The 18,609-nt window shown below is 43.7% G+C and overlaps 1 protein-coding gene across 1 annotated transcript in view; it reads left to right on the top strand.

Moving 5' to 3' along the window:
* Positions 1-18,609, top strand: part of MEI1 (meiotic double-stranded break formation protein 1) — a 502,988-nt gene that overhangs the window by 101,330 nt on the left and 383,049 nt on the right. Inside the window, exon 6 of the mRNA XM_044301444.1 lies at positions 15,812-16,015. Coding sequence (XP_044157379.1) covers positions 15,812-16,015 — 204 coding nt within the window. The remainder of the gene's footprint in view (positions 1-15,811; positions 16,016-18,609) is intronic.

Raw genomic sequence — 18,609 nt, 5'->3', positions numbered from 1 at the left:
GGGGTCTCTTCGCCCCGATTCAATACGAAGAGTGGTGGCAGCAAATTAATTTGATTTCCAGCGTGAAATCAGTAATTTTATTTTTACCGATTGTACATACAATCGTGATTGCATCCTTTCTGGGCCCACCAACCAATCTTACACGTCTTCTGTGCTCACAGTGGATTCGCCTCCAGGAGTCTCTAGTTGACGAGACCTGTATGGCAACTGTGGCATAGTACGACGGGATTGGCGGGTGGTCGTCGCATTGTTGGCAGCTAGTGGGATAGCAGAACCCAAAACCAGGCAGAAGTCAGCTTTTGGGAGATCAGAGCACAAAGAACTGACAAGTGCAGCTTTTTGCGCAATCATAACAATAGGACAGTGGTTACTTAGTATCCTGTCCTGCGGAACTTGAGTTCCGGGTGCAAAACGGTACACATTGATAGGAATAGATTGGTTTACATTTTCCACCTTTTCCTTGCTATATCCTATTCTTTTTCTCTTCTTTTCTGAATGTCTGATTCAGTTCCAAATTACCTAAGTTGGTCTGTCGCCGACTTACAAGCCGTGTGTGAGTCGCAAGGCATTGCCATTCTGAACAAAAATCGATCACAGCTGATCAAAGCTTTGACGGAGAGAGACGGCCAAGCGATGGAGGATTCCAATCCCGTGCGGGAGGCTTCGCTGCCCCTTCGTTCAACGTCACCCAGCATCGCCAGCTATGGGAGTGCTGATGTTGCTACTTTAGCTCCGGGTGATGTGGATACCCTGGATTACGCTATGTCCACAGCTCCTGCTAACCCTCAGCAAGGAACAAGCAGCTCTGGACTGAACTTCACTGCCTTGGGCCCTATGAGCCAGCAGTTGATGCCAGGCCTGACTGGCGCGGATTTACGTTTTTACCTGGAGATACAGCAACAGCAGCAAAGAGAGGAGCGGCAGTTCCAGCTTCAGAGAGAAGTGCTGCAGCACCAGCGTGCACTAGAACTGGCCCAAGTGAGACAGGCCGAGAGGTCTGCCTCTCCTAACACTCCTGCTGCAGGAGGCATTCCTCTACCCGGGGTCCCCAAAGCAAGGTTTCCGGTTATGGAGAAAAACGGGGACATTGATTTATATTTACGCTCGTTTGAGAGAGCGTGCCGCCAGTTCTGCATCCCTGAGGATCAGTGGGCTCTACACCTGACGCCTCAGCTGACTGGTAAAGCGCTGGATGCTTTTGCGGAACTACCCACAGACCAAGATTGCGATTATCAGACTATCAAGGATGCCATAATTGCTAAGTTCCAGTTAACCCCTGAGGTTTACCGGAGAAAGTTCCGTGCCATCCTGAAAGGATCCACAGACTCTTACGCGGATGTGGCTAGCCGCTTATGCACCACATTCCGCCAATGGACTAGAATTCTTAAAGAAAAGACTTATGCTACCCTTGAGGATTTGATGATCCATGACCAACTCCTTGCGATATGCCCTACAGATGTGAGACAGTTTGTGCTGGAGCGCAAGCCCCAGTCTGTGAAAGAAGCTGCTGAGCTGGCAGACATGTTTGTCGCAACCCGGGTACCGGACCTTCGCAAACCTGTGATGACGGACATCCGCAGGCCGGTGGTATCAGACATCCGCAAACCCCTGGTACCTGACAGCCGCAAAACTCCAGTACCCAACCAGGACAGAGCCATGTCCCAGAACTGGAGAGAAGGCAGGCCCACTGGCCCTGTGAACCGTGAGACAACCAGGCCCTGGTGTGAGCTGTGTCGCAGGCCCGGTCACACCAAGCAAACCTGTTACGCAGGGAAGCCGGCCCAACCTCCTAGCACCGCGACGACGCCAAGCCCTAAGGGGGCCAACGCTTCCTCACCTACCTCGTCTGCTGTATTGCTGGTCGGAGGACCCGAGGTGCACCGCGGATCCCAGAATCACCAGCCTGTCACTGTGAACGGCCAGACTGTCATCGGGTTCCGTGATACCGGTGCAGATGTAACCTTGGTCCGTTCACATCTTGTTACGGAGAAGGATATCCTTCCAGGAAAGTACCTCGCTCTGACCGGAGTTGGGGGCACTCGCACTCATGTGGCCCAAGCCCAAGTCACCATTGATTGGGGAATGGGACGGCAAAAGCGGGTTGTTGGGGTCCTGGATGATATTCCCGTTGCCACAGTGCTTGGCACTGATTTGGGCACCCTTGTTTCCCATTACGAATACCCTGCAAGCGCGCAGGAGGCCCAAGCAGGACTCCCTGACCAAAACCAGGTACTGTACAGCCCTGGGGGGAAACAGGGAGACGGGGACACTTTGCCTGCTATTTCTACTGTCCCTAACGCACCTAGGGAGGTATCAGATTTAAATGTACAAGCAACCGAATGTCCTTTGCCTACTTCTGCACCTGTCATTGTTGATCCGAATGCGTGTGTTAGTGTTAGCAATGGTGATATAAATGATGCTGTACCTGTTCTGGCCATTACACGTTCTATGGCCAGCCGCCTGAACTCAGAACCGACCGAAGGGACCCCCTCGGGCGATTCTGACCCTCAGGTGGATAACAATGCGAGAAAGACCTTTTCATGTGATGATGATGATGATTGTGTCACTGCGCTGGTAGACGCTTCCAGTGTCGCCAGTAACCTGGGCTCAGATGGGGCTGCGGGGACAGAACCAGCCGTCCCTCCACCCACCTCTGACCCCAGCATTGAAGGTAACTCTCCACAGCTGACCTCATACGTCACTGGTCAGCTGGAGGAGACCGGTGGCGCTGCATTCGTGCAGGCCTTAAAGGGTGACCCTAGTCTGGAGGCACTTAGGGCCCGAGCTGGCCAGCCTCCAGGTGAGGGCACTCCATATAAAATCTATTGGGAGAACGACCGACTGTACTGTGAAGCTGTACAGCCTACAAAAGATGAGAACACGAGACAGCTGGTACTCCCTAGGGAATTTCGGGCACAGGTGCTCAAAGCAGCCCACGACATTCCACTTGCAGGACATTTGGGTATCAGAAAGACCCACAAACGTGTTCAGAACCATTTTTACTGGCCCACGATGGGAACGGACATAACGAAGTACTGCCGATCGTGTACCACTTGCCAGAGGGTTAGGAAGGCTGGAGGACCCCGCAAAGCTCCTTTGCAGCCACTGCCCGTGATCACAGAGCCCTTCCAGAGAGTGGCAGTGGATATAATTGGTCCCCTTCCCCTTCCTAGCAGTTCTGGCAAGCGCTACATCTTAACGGTCGTGGACTATGCCACCCGTTACCCAGAGGCGGTAGCACTGTCTTCCCTTAGGTCGGCCACGGTGGCGGACGCCTTGATCGGGATTTTCTCGCGTGTAGGTTTCCCCGCCGAGATGATCTCTGATCAGGGCTCCTGCTTCATGTCGGAGCTAATGGAAGCCCTCTGTGAGAGGATGCAAATCAAGCACACCACTTCCAGTGCGTATCACCCGCAAACCAACGGCCTTTGCGAACGTTTCAACGGAACGTTAAAGCAAATGCTGGCCACGTTCGTGGAATCGCAGGGGAAGGACTGGGAGCGGCACCTGCCTCATTTGCTGTTCGCTTACAGAGAAGTGCCACAGGAGTCCACTGGGTTCTCGCCCTTTGAACTCCTATATGGACGAGACGTTCGAGGGCCCTTAAAACTGATTCGGGAGACCTGGGAGGGAAAAGGTGACCCCTCAGAAGTCTCTGTGGTTGAATATGTCCTAAAATTTCGGGACAAGATGGAGTCCCTCATGACCATAGTGACGGGAAACCTTGCAAAGGCACAGGCCAAACAGAAGGCTTGGTATGATCAGCATGCCAGAGAGCGGTCATACGCAGCAGGTCAGAAGGTATACGCCCTACTCCCTGTCAGGCAGAACAAATTGCAGGCTGCCTGGGACGGGCCATACACCATTCTGAAACAGGTGAACCCAGTCACTTACCTAGTGAGTCTCGGGGGTAAGCGACAGAAACTGTTCCACGTGAACATGTTAAAGGCACACGAGGAAAGGGAGCAGTATGTATTAGCAGTGTGTAGCCAGCTAGAACCCGAAGAGCCAGATCCACTGATAGACTTGCTAGCAGAGCTACGAGACGTGGCAGATGATTGGAACATCAACCCCCACCTCTCGTACCCACAGAAGCTTCAGCTCACCACTCTCCTGAGTGCGCACAGCGCCACATTCTCAGGCATCCCTGGCCAAACCAACCTAGCAGCTCACCGAGTTGATACAGGGACCCACAAGCCCTTACGGCAGGGCCCCTATCGCACCTCACCCGAAGTGCAGGCTGAAATCAAACGAGAGATTGATGAGATGCTACAGTTAATGGTCATCCAGAAATCCTCTAGTCCATGGGCCGCCCCGGTTGTTTTAGTCCCCAAAAAGGACAAGACAACCCGGTTCTGTGTCGACTATCGGAGACTGAATGACATCACCATAACCGATGCGTATCCCATGCCTCGAATTGATGAATTGCTGGATCAGCTGGCGTCCGCCAGCTATCTAACAATCATGGACTTGAGCCGTGGATACTGGCAGATTCCGCTTGCGCCAGAGGCGAGAGCGAAATCCGCATTCATCACCCCTTTTGGCCTCTATGAGTTTACTCGTATGCCCTTTGGGATGAAGAATGCGCCCGCCACCTTTCAGCGGGCCATGAATGAACTGTTGGAAGGAATGCAAGGTTATGCCCTAGCCTATCTGGACGATATAGCCATATACAGACGTGGACAAAATTGTTGGTACCCTTTGGTCAATGAAAGAAAAAGTCACAATGGTCACAGAAATAACTTTAATCTGACAAAAGTAATAATAAATTAAAATTCTATAAATGTTAACCAATGAAAGTCAGACATTGTTTTTCAACCATGCTTCAACAGAATTATGTAAAAAAATAAACTCATGAAACAGGCATGGACAAAAATGATGGTACCCCTAGAAAACACAGAACATAATGTGACCAAAGGGACATGTTAATTCAAGGTGTGTCCACTAATTAGCATCACAGGTGTCTACAACCTTGTAATCAGCCATTGGGCCTATATATATGGCTCCAGGTAATCACTGTGTTGTTTGGTGATATGGTGTGTACCACACTCGACATGGACCAGAGAAAGCAAAGGAAAGAGCTGTCTCAAGAGATCAGAAAGAAAATTATAGACAAGCATGTTAAAGGTAAAGGCTATAAGACCATCTCCAAGCAACTAGATGTTCCTGTGAGTACAGTTGCACATATTATTCATAAGTTTAAGATCCATGGGACTGTAGCCAACCTCCCTGGACGTGGCCGCAGGAGGAAAATTGATGACAAATCTAAGAGACGGATAATCCGAATGGTAACAAAAGAGCCTAGAAAGACTTCTAAAGAGATTCAAGGTGAACTTCATGCTCAAGGAACATCAGTGTCAGATCGCACCATCCGTCGTTGTTTGAGCCAAAGTGGACTACATGGGAGACGACCAAGGAGGACACCATTGTTGAAAACGAATCATAAAAAAGCAAGACTGGAATATGCCAAACTACATGTTGACAAGCCACAAAGCTTCTGGGAGAATGTCCTGTGGACAGATGAGACAAAAATCGAAGTTTTTGCCAAGGCACATCAGCTGTATGTTCACAGACGAAAAAATGAAGCATATCAAGAAAAGAACACTGTCCCTACTGTGAAACATGGAGGAGGCTCTGTTATGTTCTGGGGCTGCTTTGCTGCGTCTGGCACAGGGTGTCTTGAATCTGTGCAGGGTACAATGAAATCTCAAGACTATCAAGGAATTCTAGAGAGAAATGTACTAGCCAGTGTCAGAAAGCTTGGTCTCAGTCGCAGGTCATGGGTCTTGCAACAGGACAATGACCCAAAACACACCGCTAAAAACACCCAAGAATGGCTAAGAGGAAAAAATTGGACTATTCTAAAGTGGCCTTCTATGAGCCCTGACCTCAATCCTATTGAGCATCTTTGGAAGGAGCTGAAACATGCAGTCTGGAAAAGGCACCCTTCAAACCGGACACAACTGGAGCAGTTTGCTCATGAGGAGTGGGCCAAAATACCTGCTGAGAGGTGCAGATGTCTCATTGACAGTTACAGGAAGCGTTTGATTGCAGTGATTGCCTCAAAAGGTTGCGCAACAAAATATTAAGTTAGGGGTACCATCATTTTTGTCCATGCCTGTTTCATGAGTTTATTTTTTTACATAATTCTGTTGAAGCATGGTTGAAAAACAATGTCTGACTTTCATTGGTTAACATTTATAGAATTTTAATTTATTATTACTTTTGTCAGATTAAAGTTATTTCTGTGACCATTGTGACTTTTTCTTTCATTGACCAAAGGGTACCAACAATTTTGTCCACGTCTGTATAGTCCAACCTGGGAAGATCACCTTGATCATCTGTCACAGGTATTGGGAAGACTGTCCGCTGCCAATCTGACCATTAAGCCCAACAAATGTCAGATTGCCATGACAGAGGTTCAGTACTTAGGACACAGAGTAGGCAGCCAGACCCTGAAACCTCAGATAGGGAAGGTCGATGCCATTGTAGCATGGCCACGGCCTAACACCAAAAAACAAATACAGGCATTTCTGGGAACGGCAGGGTACTATAGGAAGTTTGTTCCATCCTATAGTACTCTGGCTAAACCGCTGACCGATGCAACGGGCAAAAAACAACCCAACACGGTCACATGGAACTCGGAACTAGAACAGGCATTTCGGGCCCTGAAGGAAGCGCTAGCTAGCGCTCCTGTCCTTCAAGCTCCCGACTTCTCCCGTCAGTTCCTAGTACAAACTGACGCCTCAGACCACGGTCTGGGAGCCGTCCTTAGCCAGGTGGACGCAACCGGGCATGAGCACCCTGTCCTCTACCTGAGCCGAAAACTACTCCCGCGGGAAACCGCATACTGCACCACTGAGAAAGAGTGCCTAGCGATCGTATGGGCCCTACAGAAACTTCAATCGTACCTATACGGACGATCCTTCATGGTCATCACAGATCACAACCCTCTCAGCTGGCTGAAACGTACTTCTGGTACCAACGGAAAACTTCTCCGCTGGAGCTTAGCGCTCCAACAGTACGATTTCACGATTCAGCACAAACCGGGAAGTCGCCATCAGAATGCTGACGGACTTTCCCGCTGTAACTAGCTCAAATAGGGAGTTGGGATTGCTTCAGTCCCAGTCTTGCTGACCACTCCTTCCCCAATCTTCCAAAGGGGGGAGGTGTGACGCTTTGCGATCCACAGCGATACTAGGAAATCACAAATGCGCCATATTTCTCAATCACAAAGACAAAAGAGCCTTCACTAAGAATCTTCTCTTTCACTAAAGGAGTAACTCACAGATCAGAGGTACAATTAGCACCTTCTTGCCAAAGAATCTTCCTGCCCCATGCCAGGTTGAGTAGCCATCAATCTGGTATTCTCTTGACAGAACCTCATAAAAAACTGTCTCTCTGCAGCCATAGTGTCTCCAATACCAGCAGGGGTCTCACACCTTTAGCCTGGGCAGCGAGCTTCAGAAGAAAAGGACAGATCCTTATCACACAGCTGGCTGGTCCAGGAGGGAAAATGACCTGAAAGTCACCTCCAATCCATAAGCTTCATATTTTTCCCATATTTTCCTAATATTTCATGGGTTATGGAAATGGGAAAGGAACCATCTTTTCAGAGATGGTTTTGGTTCTCCTAACCCACCTTCTAGGAAACCCGCGGACAAATCAGAGATTCCCGCTCTGAGATATAAAGGTTCTCGGGCACCCTGTATTATCTTCTAGTCGTATTTGTTATCAGATGATGCGTAAAATTGTACTGATTATCAATATCTACTATATTTCTTGATTGGACTTACGGGATATGGAGAAATGGGCAAAGCAAAGATGCTGCCAGGTTTTCTCCCTATGGGGCAAAGGACTGCCCCTGTTCCAATTACCCAAGGCTGGACCTGAACGTGTCATAACCACTCCCCGCTTCAGAGTAGGTAAAAACAGTGACACACTGAGGTCCTGCGTCCTTCATCTACCATCTGACGTCGTCTAACATCTCGACCGCCCGCAGGGACACGGGCACCCCACCATCTTGGATTATTATTTCAAAGACTTTGCCTATTACTGGACACTACCACGGTAATTCTGAACTTACAGACATTCTATTCCCTTCCACCTCTTACCTATTTCTATCCAAACCAATCTGTTCACCTGGCAGGTATATTTATCTGTCAGCTTTAATATATATATTTTTGTGTGTAGTTTTAGAATAAAAACTAACGATTTCATCGTTCCAGTTTTGCCCTTGTTACTTGATGACCTGATCTATGCTAAGAACTCTGTCCTCAGAAGACATACTACCAAATTGTTTTATTTTTATAAATTGTTAATGTACTAGCTAGGTTGCAAATAACCGTTTCGTCCCTTTAGGATTAGCTAGCCGGGGTCTCTTCGCCCCGATTCAATACGAAGAGTGGTGGCAGCAAATTAATTTGATTTCCAGCGTGAAATCAGTAATTTTATTTTTACCGATTGTACATACAATCGTGATTGCATCCTTTCTGGGCCCACCAACCAATCTTACACGTCTTCTGTGCTCACAGTGGATTCGCCTCCTGTATGGCAACTGTGGCATAGTACGACGGGATTGGCGGGTGGTCGTCACAATAGTAACCCCTCAGCTCGTGTATATGTAAATAATACTCTGTCATCTCCATTCACAATCACTAATGGTACCTGACAGGGATGCCCTCTTCCCCCTCTCATATATATCCTTTCCATTGAACCCCCAGCTCAGGCTATATCCGTAACACTGAAGAGGTCAAAGGTATTGATATTGGGGGAAGGTCGCATAAACTTTCATTGTATGCTGATGATGTCATTTTGACACTCAGTTCTCCAGAACTTTCCTTACCTGCGATAATGGAAATCATCCATCAGTACAGTAAATACTCCTTTTATAAAGTAAATGAGAAGAAATCTCAGGCCCTTCCCATTTAAATTATACTTTCCTCCTTGTTAGATCTACAATCCAGATTCAATTTAGACTGGCAAACAGAATGCGTTCAGTATTTGGGTACAAAGGTTACAAATAAAATCAAGCTCTTATACCGCCTTAACTATCTCCCCATGCTTGAGGTAGTGGAGAAGGATCAGCTCCAGTTCAATAAACAAGAAATATCTTGGGTGGGTCGCATAGCAACATTTCAGATGCTAACTCTTCCAAAAATCCTATATATTTTTAGGACAGTTCCTATATCTATCCCATCCTCGATTTTTCGCTGCATTAATAAGCTACTTAATACCTTTATCTGGACTCCCAGACATCCGCGTATTGCCTGCAAATTACTGAATAAACACAGGAAAGCAGGTGGTTTAGGCCTCCCTAATATATATATATAATTATTATATTGCTATCCACTTGAATTTCTTGAGAGAGTGGTGGAGAGGTGATCTACAACACCATTGGATTCATGTAGAGACAGCTATTTCTTCTGGACATAACCTAAAGGCTTTACTTATAGCCGCCCTTGACCCATCGCTCTCTCTTGGAACTCTCCCAAGCTTTCCCTCTTTTTCCATCTCAGCCTGGAGAACCTTTCACTCCAAAGCTCCTTAAGTATGGTTTTGACTAGGGCCCCATTGGAGACGCTGGCCTTTTTTGTCTCTGATCTGGTGGCGGCAGCATGGGCGTCCAAAGGCATCTCTTCAGTAGAACTTCTTTTTGAAGGACACCAGTTGAAACAGTTCTCCTCCTTATATGACCAGTACTATATATCTCATAAAGATTTTTATATGTACCTTAGAATTCGCCATCTCTTTCATTCTAGAGACCCCTTTCAGGTATCAGCATGTAAAGAGGTTATAGACCTCTGTAATACAAAGGGCATACATCGAATGGCTTAAGGCCTTTATATTCTATCCTCAGCTCTAAACAAGTATTTGTGAAATCTACTCCATTTATTACATGGGAAAAGTCCTCTTCACTTTCTTTTATATCTAAAACTTTCACTTGTGTATCTCATTATGAGGCTGCTATCAAAACAATGCTTAGATTGTACCTTACACCCGACAGGCCGAGACACATATATCCTGGTACTTTTCACTTATGCTGGAGGGGATGTGGTGGTAGGGGATCCCTTCTTTATATCCTTTTGGTCATGCCCTATTTCTCAACATTTATGGAAGGGAAGTTTTGACCTTCTATTCTCTATCATAGGGAGACATATTACTGCTTCCCCGAGACTGGCCCTATTATTCCACAATATTATGGATTACCCAGCTCACCTCCGTAGCATTATAGGCCATGTCTGTGAAGGTTCTCATTTATCCAGGTCATGGTATATATCTGTAAAGAATAAATCAAGGCAACTGGACGTACTATAGATTTCTTGAAAACGTTTCACTCGTTCTTCCAACTAGCTTTCTCAACTACATCAGCGTATGGCCCAGCATAGAAGAGCCAAAACCTCTGGTCAAGATTCAGCCGTGTACATCTAAAAGGAACAGGTCACACCTTTGAAGACAGTCAAGTACGTGTTTTGGATAAGGAGGCCAATTGGTACAAACGAGGCGTGAAGGAGGCCATCTACGTAAAAATGGAGAAGCCAAGCTTGAATAGAGGTGGGGGGGGGGTTAGACATCTATTGTCTGCCACGTATAATGCTGTCTTGACACCTTTTTCTGGGAAGTCTTTCTTACCTACTGACTCCAATTAGGATAATGGCATCAACACCTTTGACCCAATGCTGGGTATAATTGCCAGATGTGGATTCAGTTACATATTTATTCCCAGAATTTTTTGTACAATCACTCAGAATTGAGAAAGCTCGTTGGAAGAACGAGTGAAATGTTTTCAAGAAATCTACAGTACGTCCAGTTGTCTTGATTTATTCTTTACAGATATTATAGGCCATGTTCTGCTATCCACTAAACTGGTATTAACAAGATATTGGAAGACCCCTACCGCCCCCTCCCTACAAGAAGTGATAGTAATGGTGAATACTTCATGTGCAAATGAGAAAATGTTGGCCTACTTCCCCCAAGTTTAAGACATCTTGGAAAACATGGTTATTCTCCACCTATGCAGTTATTCCAATCAAGTAAAGTTTCTTGCGTCCTTCTCATGTAGCTGAGAGTGAACAGTATAGTTTAGTGAACAGTATAGTTTAAGTTGTCCTTTTTGTTCTTCTTTATTCTTTGATGATATGTTTTGCACTTATTTCAAAACACTTCGGTTGCTGCAGCGACTGCTCAATTGGAGCTTACAGGTAATGAAGCTGGTTTTCTACCTCCATTAATATGACAGCTTCTCACATATTTACTCATTAGTCTGTGAAAACTAGACTCAAATGCAAAATGTCAAAGAGACTCAAAATGTTTATTTGCACATGCTTCAATGTAAGAATATTGATGGATACACGTTTCTTTCTTTATTGTACTCTTAATAAATCCAATAAAAAACTATTGTTCTAAAAAATAATGTAGAGGCTCCTGTATATGTAATGTATATACCTGTTTTATTGATGTGCCATTTATAGGTTGTCTGCCGTCTTGATTGCTCCTTCTCTATTGTGGTTTTCCTAATGCAGCCTACATTTCCCATTATGCTTCTTGATTTGTAGGGGTGCTGGTGTCTCATCACATTATATTTCTCTGCTCTGAGTCCTCTCTAGGGGCAGCAGGTGATGGATCAGTGACATAACACTGTTATCCCCTATCTCAAACGGCAGAGTCTGTATATTTCTATGTGACATAGCTTCAGTCTGCTCTCCCCTGCTCCCCCTAGGGAGCAATGAAAATATGCATCTCCCATATTTTGGTACACCAGACTAAAACGGTTTAAAATGTATCAAAAAATGAGAATGGGTATGTGGTGCCTGTCTGTTTGGGAGCCTGTTCAGAATAGAGTAATTCCGTGTTAGAGTAATTTTTGCAAAAGAGAAAACCAAGTGCCCAGCTAGGTGCTTTCAGTCCTTCAAATTGCCAGGCTAGTCTCCTCTCTTGGTTCCAGTTCCCGGCCTTTGTGCTCCAAAGTCCATCTCCTCTGCCTGAAATGTCACTACATCTTACCTCAGTGCTCTTAATGTGTGCCCCATTAAATAAATAAAAAAACACTCACCTGTCCAGTCCTCATGTGCCCATACCACTGCCCCTTCCGCCACTTCCAATTCCTGCAGGACCAGGAAGTCTCAGCAGTTACTTCTGCTTGAATGGTATATTACTTCTGAGGTCAGTAAGTCTTATCAGTAACTGACAGCCTTCCCTCTATGACTGTGCATACACATATAGCTGTCAATCACTGATAGGACTGCCTCCTTCAAAGCCCAGGATAAGCAGGAATTTAAATGAATATTTATATTCTTACGAACTTGGCCACTCCTGCTCTCACATGCTGTATCTTCATGATGACACGTTACCTTTAAAAATCTTCATATTTTTTTTTTTATGTCGCCATATTCCATCATCAATAACATTTGAATGTTTCCATCAAGTTTCCATCTAGTTTGTTTTTAGTACCATATTAGGGTACATAAGACTTTTTTATCATCTTGTTTCATATTTTGGGATACAAAGTGGGCAAATCATAGTAATTCTTTCAGTGTTTTTTTATAATCATTTTTATGGGATTAACTGTGTTGGGTAAATACCATGGTAACTTTATTCTCCTGGTCAATATAACAACATTTTTAGCTTTGTTTTATTATTACTTTTACACCGTATGATCACATTATTTAACAATAGTTTATTCTGCTGACTGAGCTGTATGAGATTTTTTTCCCCGCTCATGCTAGGTCTAAAAAAAGTGGGCATGGGCGAGGAAGGGGACGGTACAGAGACTTTTGCATTTTCGTTTTTTACTCCTTGCCTTTCCGAAGCCATCATTTATTTTATTTTTTTCTGTTCCCATAGCTTTATGAGGGCTTATTTTTGCAGGTTAAGTTGAAGTTTCTAATGGCACAATTTTATATTGCAAATGATTAATGGGAAGCTGGGAAAACATTCCAAATGGGTTGAAATTGGAAAAAAAATGCAATTCTACCATAGTCCTATTGGTTTTGCTTTTACGCCATTCTATGTGTGGTAAAACTGACCTGTTACTTTCATTCTCCGGGTCAGTACAAACACAGTGATACCACATCCTGTGCCATTTCTTTGTACTGACCACAGATGTATTTGTGCATGAGAATAAGATCACCTCTAAAGCATCTTTTTTCCAAGCTGAACAAGTCAATTTTTAAGCCTCTCATTGTAAGAGAATCTTTCCGTCCCATTTAATAATTTAGTAGCATGCCTTTGAACCCTTTCTTGCACTTCTATATTCTTTTTAGGGCTCATGCACACAAACGTATTTTCTTTCCGTGTCCGTTCCGGGTTTTTTTGCGCACCGTATACGGAACCATTCATTTCAATGGATATGCAAAAAGAAACACAGAATTTTTTAAATATCTACAAATCCGACATCTGTTTCAAGCATTACGCCATACCAGCTTAGGCTGCAGCAAATTGGGTATGATCTATCTCTCTAGCAATTCTAAAGGGCTCAAAACACTATATGAAGCATTGCTCCAACCAGTCCAATTTGAAAGGTCTCATCCCATGCGTACATGGGAAAGATCTCTGAACGTACCTATCTTGGACACAGACTGTCTGAGAGCAATCAAGGCAATCCAATGAAAACATTGTTGCATTGGTATTACACACCAGAAATATATTACATATGTTTCCTGGGGTGTCTGGAGGGGCTGTAATTGTAGGGGTATGCTTCTCAACATCCTTTGGCAATGCCCCTTGATCAAACACTACTGGAAAACATGTGGAGACATGTTGGGCCTATTACTTCCACATCAATTTAAGTGGACCCCTCAACTTGCCCTACTTCTAGTAGGCGTGGATGATTTTCCTGGGGAAAGTAGGAAACTAGTATGCATATTCTGTGTTTTGGCCAAATTGTGGTATTGGAAATTGCGGAGGTGGAAATCTCAAGAAGTGCCGCAACTAAGGGACTTACTGTCCGCCATCAATACCACATTTGCTTACGAGAAAATCATAGCTTTGGGTAATGGTTCCTTTCCAAAGTTGGCATTTCTGGATGATCTCTCCACATTGTACAGTGTCGTAATGTGGTGATGCGGTAGGATGCTCTCGTTATACACACATATTTGCATTGGACTTCCAAATATCCATCAGAAGTAACAAGAGGTGGTGGCCCTCTAAGTACCCTCTATGTATGGCTTTTGTTCCTGTTCAGCTTCTTTGTATCCGAATAAAATTTTGCACCAGTCGTGGATTGTGGACATCGCAAAGTCAGGGATGTTCTGACCTGACAATAGTTGTGTTGTTGTAAATTTATTTTTGTTTCAAATAACCCAACTTACTACAGATGTTATTGTAATGCATCTTAATTGTAACTTTTGCTTAAAATTTTTGAAAATTCTATAAAAATGATTGAGTTAAAAAAAAACTGAAGTTACTCCGTGTGCATTCAGTTTCCGTATGTCCGTATTTCCGTTACACCAAAAAATAGAACATGTCCTATTATTTTCCGCATTACGGACAAGGATAATACTGTTCTATTAGGGGCCAGCTGTTCCGTTCTGCAAAATACGGAATGCACACAGCCGTCATCCGTTTTTTGCGGACTGCAAAATACATACGGTCGTGTGCTTGAGGCCTTAGAGTGTGAAACCCACAAATCCAATATAGAGAGGTAACACCAGGATCACAGGTTTTTACCTCTTTTATACACCCGACATTCTTGTTTGCTTTTGCAGCTGCTGCTTGGCTTTGGGTACTGCTGCTTAGCTTACTATAACCCGAATTCTGAAGCACGTCTCTTCTCCCTAGTTTTATTCCATTTAATGTACATGCGGTCTTACAATTATTATAGCCTATTAGCATTACTTTACATTTATCAGTCTTCAATTTCTCCGCCGTGTTCTTGCCCATGACGTCAGTTTAGGCTGGTTTCACATAGCATTTTAGCCCTCCTTTGGAATTTTCATATGGGTTATACTTCTGAATACTCTAAAATAATGATCATACACTTACCGTGGTGGGTAAATTGACTTTAATGGGTCAAACTGAGTCTGACGCAGAAGCTGGAAACAAATAGAGAACAGGTCCAACTGAGTGCTCAGATAACATTACCTGCCATGAAGTTTAATTTGCTATATCGCAACAGTAGGGTGCAGCTATGGCAGGGCTGCTCTTGTACTGAAAGTCTCCAGCTGTAGAAGAGGAAATGTCACTGCGCATTGATGCATGCTAGGGACAACTCTCAGCCTGAATGTCGGCTCTAGACACTATCTGTCATTTTCATAATTAAAGGGTTGTCTGGGACAATTTAAAATCTTGGACAAGTCTTCCAATAACATAAAATAAAAGATCATGTTGTAAAAACCTCTTACTCTAGAACCATTCTCTATGGCGCTTGTCCAGTCTTCCAGCAGCTGCTTTACAAACTGCAGAAGTGACGTGTCGGTGTATGGCACTTGTTGCTGCAGTCAATGACTGTCCTCAGTGGTCTACCTCTGAGGACAGTGATTTTCTGAAGTGGTGACATGCAGGATATTTGCAGGTCAGGTCACCACTGCAGTTTGCCAACAAGCAGCAGCGAGAGGACTGAACCAGCATCATAGAGGGTTAGTATATGATATTTTTTGTTTTAGGCTATGGGAAGACTTGCGTGGGATTTTTTTTTTATTATCTTGGACAACCCCTATTGTATTTGAGAAAATGCTTATTTTATGGATTCTTCAATTTTGATAATTCCTAATAGACCCATTTTGGTCTCAGTGTTCATAAGACTGGTGAACTATTTTCTAATAGACATGACTATAGCTACTCTTCTAATCACCATATTTACCGTTCTGTCCAGACAACCTTGTAGAACAGTTGCCACAGGGATTGATGTACCCTCATGAAGGACTGAAGGCTGCAGTGTGTTACTTGTATGGAAAGCTTTACTCTTCATCTATTGCAACAATAAAACTTGCGGATCATTTTATTAATAAACTTTGTGAACTTTTCCTGGCTACGCTGGAAAATGCACAGACAAAAGAATTACAGATCAATTGTATGGGTAAGCAGACAGCATTCATAAAGCTTGTGTTTCACTTTAAATATTATTCTTTTAGTATTTCTGTGATTTTGCATAATGTAGCATTGCCTGCTAAATCTGAGTAGAACAATAATTGGTAATATTCATCGAAGTTGTATTGTAATTAGAAGATAATCATAACATGCCATTTCTTGAAATAACTCCATATTGATTTTAGTATTGTTTGAAAGATGATGTTAAAACACTAGCTTGATATTAAAAAAATGGATTTAGACTACTTTCACACTAGCGTTAATATTTTCCAGTATTGAGATCCGTCATAGGGTCTCAATACCGGAAAAAACGCTACAGTTTTGTCCCCATTCATTGTCCTTGGGGACAAAACGTAACTAAACAGAATGGAATGCTCGCTCCAAAAGGCATTCCGTTCCTTTCTCATACTGGAGAGCAAACCAAAACATGCTGCGGTTTGCATTCTGTCCTGGGATGTGGAGCAATCTGACACTATCTTACACAATAGAAAAATGATCCGTCCCACATTGACTTTCAATGGAGTTCATGACGGATCCGTCTTGGGTATGTTAAAGATAATACAACCAGATCCGTTCATAACAGATGCAGATGTTTGTATTGTCAGTAACGGAAGCGTTTTTGCTGAACCCTGCCGAATCCAGTAAAAACGCTGGTGTGAAAGTAGTCTTAGTCATTGAGACTGGTCTAGAGTCTGAGGAAGAAATAACAGCATACTACGATGTGCAAAGGTAAAGATTCATCCTGGATACGATAAGTTTTGTGAGCCTGTATAAATCAATGTTCAGTTTGCTTGCTCTGTTTCTAGGCTTGTGCAAAATTTTATTAATGTAATCTATGCCAACAATTAGGCTCTATTCACATTGGTGTCATGGCTTTTGTGTGGTCGTTTTTTCTTTTTCTTTTCTGTTTTGAGAGATCGGTTATATTCTTTTACTTTACTCCTACTCCCTCTAACATGTGTATGGTAAAATCCTGCAAGTACAACATGAATATAGATTTTCCCTGTGCACCATTCCTTTTCACCACACAGCCACTTGATTTGTGTTCTGTAGAAAAGGGGATTTTCTTCAAAATCCCAAAATCCTTCTTTAACAGATTTAACAAAGCAGTACGTAAATTTATTTGGAAGGGACGTCGGCCTAGAATTTCATTCGACACTCACACCAAACCAAAGCAGCTAGGAAGTATTAATCTCCCAGATCCTGAAATATATATGAAGGCCATACATCTAGCCATAGTGGTTGATTGGATTAGAGCCCCCCCCCCCATAAATTTTGGGTTCATATGGAAGGTAACTTTCTTCCCTCCGCTCCCAGGGCTATTTTGCTTGCCGGAAAACCCTTCCCCCCCATCTCACCAAATCCAAAATCCTATGATAAGATGTTCGCTTGCAGTTTGGGAATGGTTCTCCTCACATAATAAAATACTTACTACACCTTCATCACTCCTGACTCTAAAAGATGTCATTGAATTAGCACCTTTGGATCTAAAAGAGACATGTAACCCTGTGATCAGGCACTCTAATTTACTCATCTCTGAAATTCTAAAAGAGAATGGTAATATTCCTCCTCTTCCACTCCTTTTTAAAAGCCTAAAAGAGTCTATGTCTCTTTCCTTTTATACACAAATTTATTGTATCTGAAATGTCTTCTGCTAAGAGCCTTCCTCAGGTGCCACCTATGTCCCCTTGGTTTGATGAATTAATTGGGTCTAAACAAGCGCCTCAAAGACTAATCTCATTCTTGTATAAAAAGATAAAGTCCCCAGTTACTGATGTCAAACCAGCAATAGTGAGTGTCTGGGAAAAGGATCTCAACCGTTCCCTGACTCCTACTGAAATTAAAGTTATGTTTTCTGTTACCCATAAAATTTTGAGATGCGTCCGTATCCAAGAAAATGGGTATAAAATCATGATGCGCTGGTACAAAACACCAGAAAATATTGCGCAATATTTTCCTAACGTTTCCATTACTTGCTGGAGATGCAAATCCTCCAAAGGCACTTTCTATCACATATGGTGGGATTGCCCAATTATTCAGAGTTGGTGGCGTTCTATAATAAACAAATGTAATAAAATCTGTGGTACTTCTCTTGTATGCTCTCCAGAATTGATCCTCCTTAGTTTGGGGCTGGATAGGATTAGCAGAAAAGTCAGGTCCTTATTACTTTATTCTTTTAGCTGCAGTTAGAATTTTTGTAGCTGCCCCTTGGCTATCCACGGAGGCCCCAGAAGAAGCTAAATGGACCCAAAAAGTAGATCAAATATATAGATTAGAAGAACTTTCCCATTGGGAAACCCGCACTCAAATTACCTTCTTAGATATATGGGCTCCTTGGAGGGTAATTAGGGCCTTCCCTTGAATCCTATCTATCCCGCTTCCTTTTAACCCAACTACCTTCTCACCCTATCTTTTATGTATAGGACATATTCTTGGCTTACTATCATAATTTGTTGCTGTATCCTATGAGCTATAACTTGTACCTAGCCTGATTTATACTATTTGTTTTGTTGTTTCCTCAATTTCCCCTTTCCCTTTATGTTAATTTATGGTCATTGATGTTTGACTGAAATTAAGTTATGC

This window comes from Bufo gargarizans, chromosome 7 (assembly GCF_014858855.1).
Source record: "Bufo gargarizans isolate SCDJY-AF-19 chromosome 7, ASM1485885v1, whole genome shotgun sequence".
NCBI classification, from domain to species: domain Eukaryota; kingdom Metazoa; phylum Chordata; class Amphibia; order Anura; family Bufonidae; genus Bufo; species Bufo gargarizans.
Note: the sequence above shows the minus strand (reverse complement) of the source record. Positions and strands in the feature narration are given on the sequence as shown.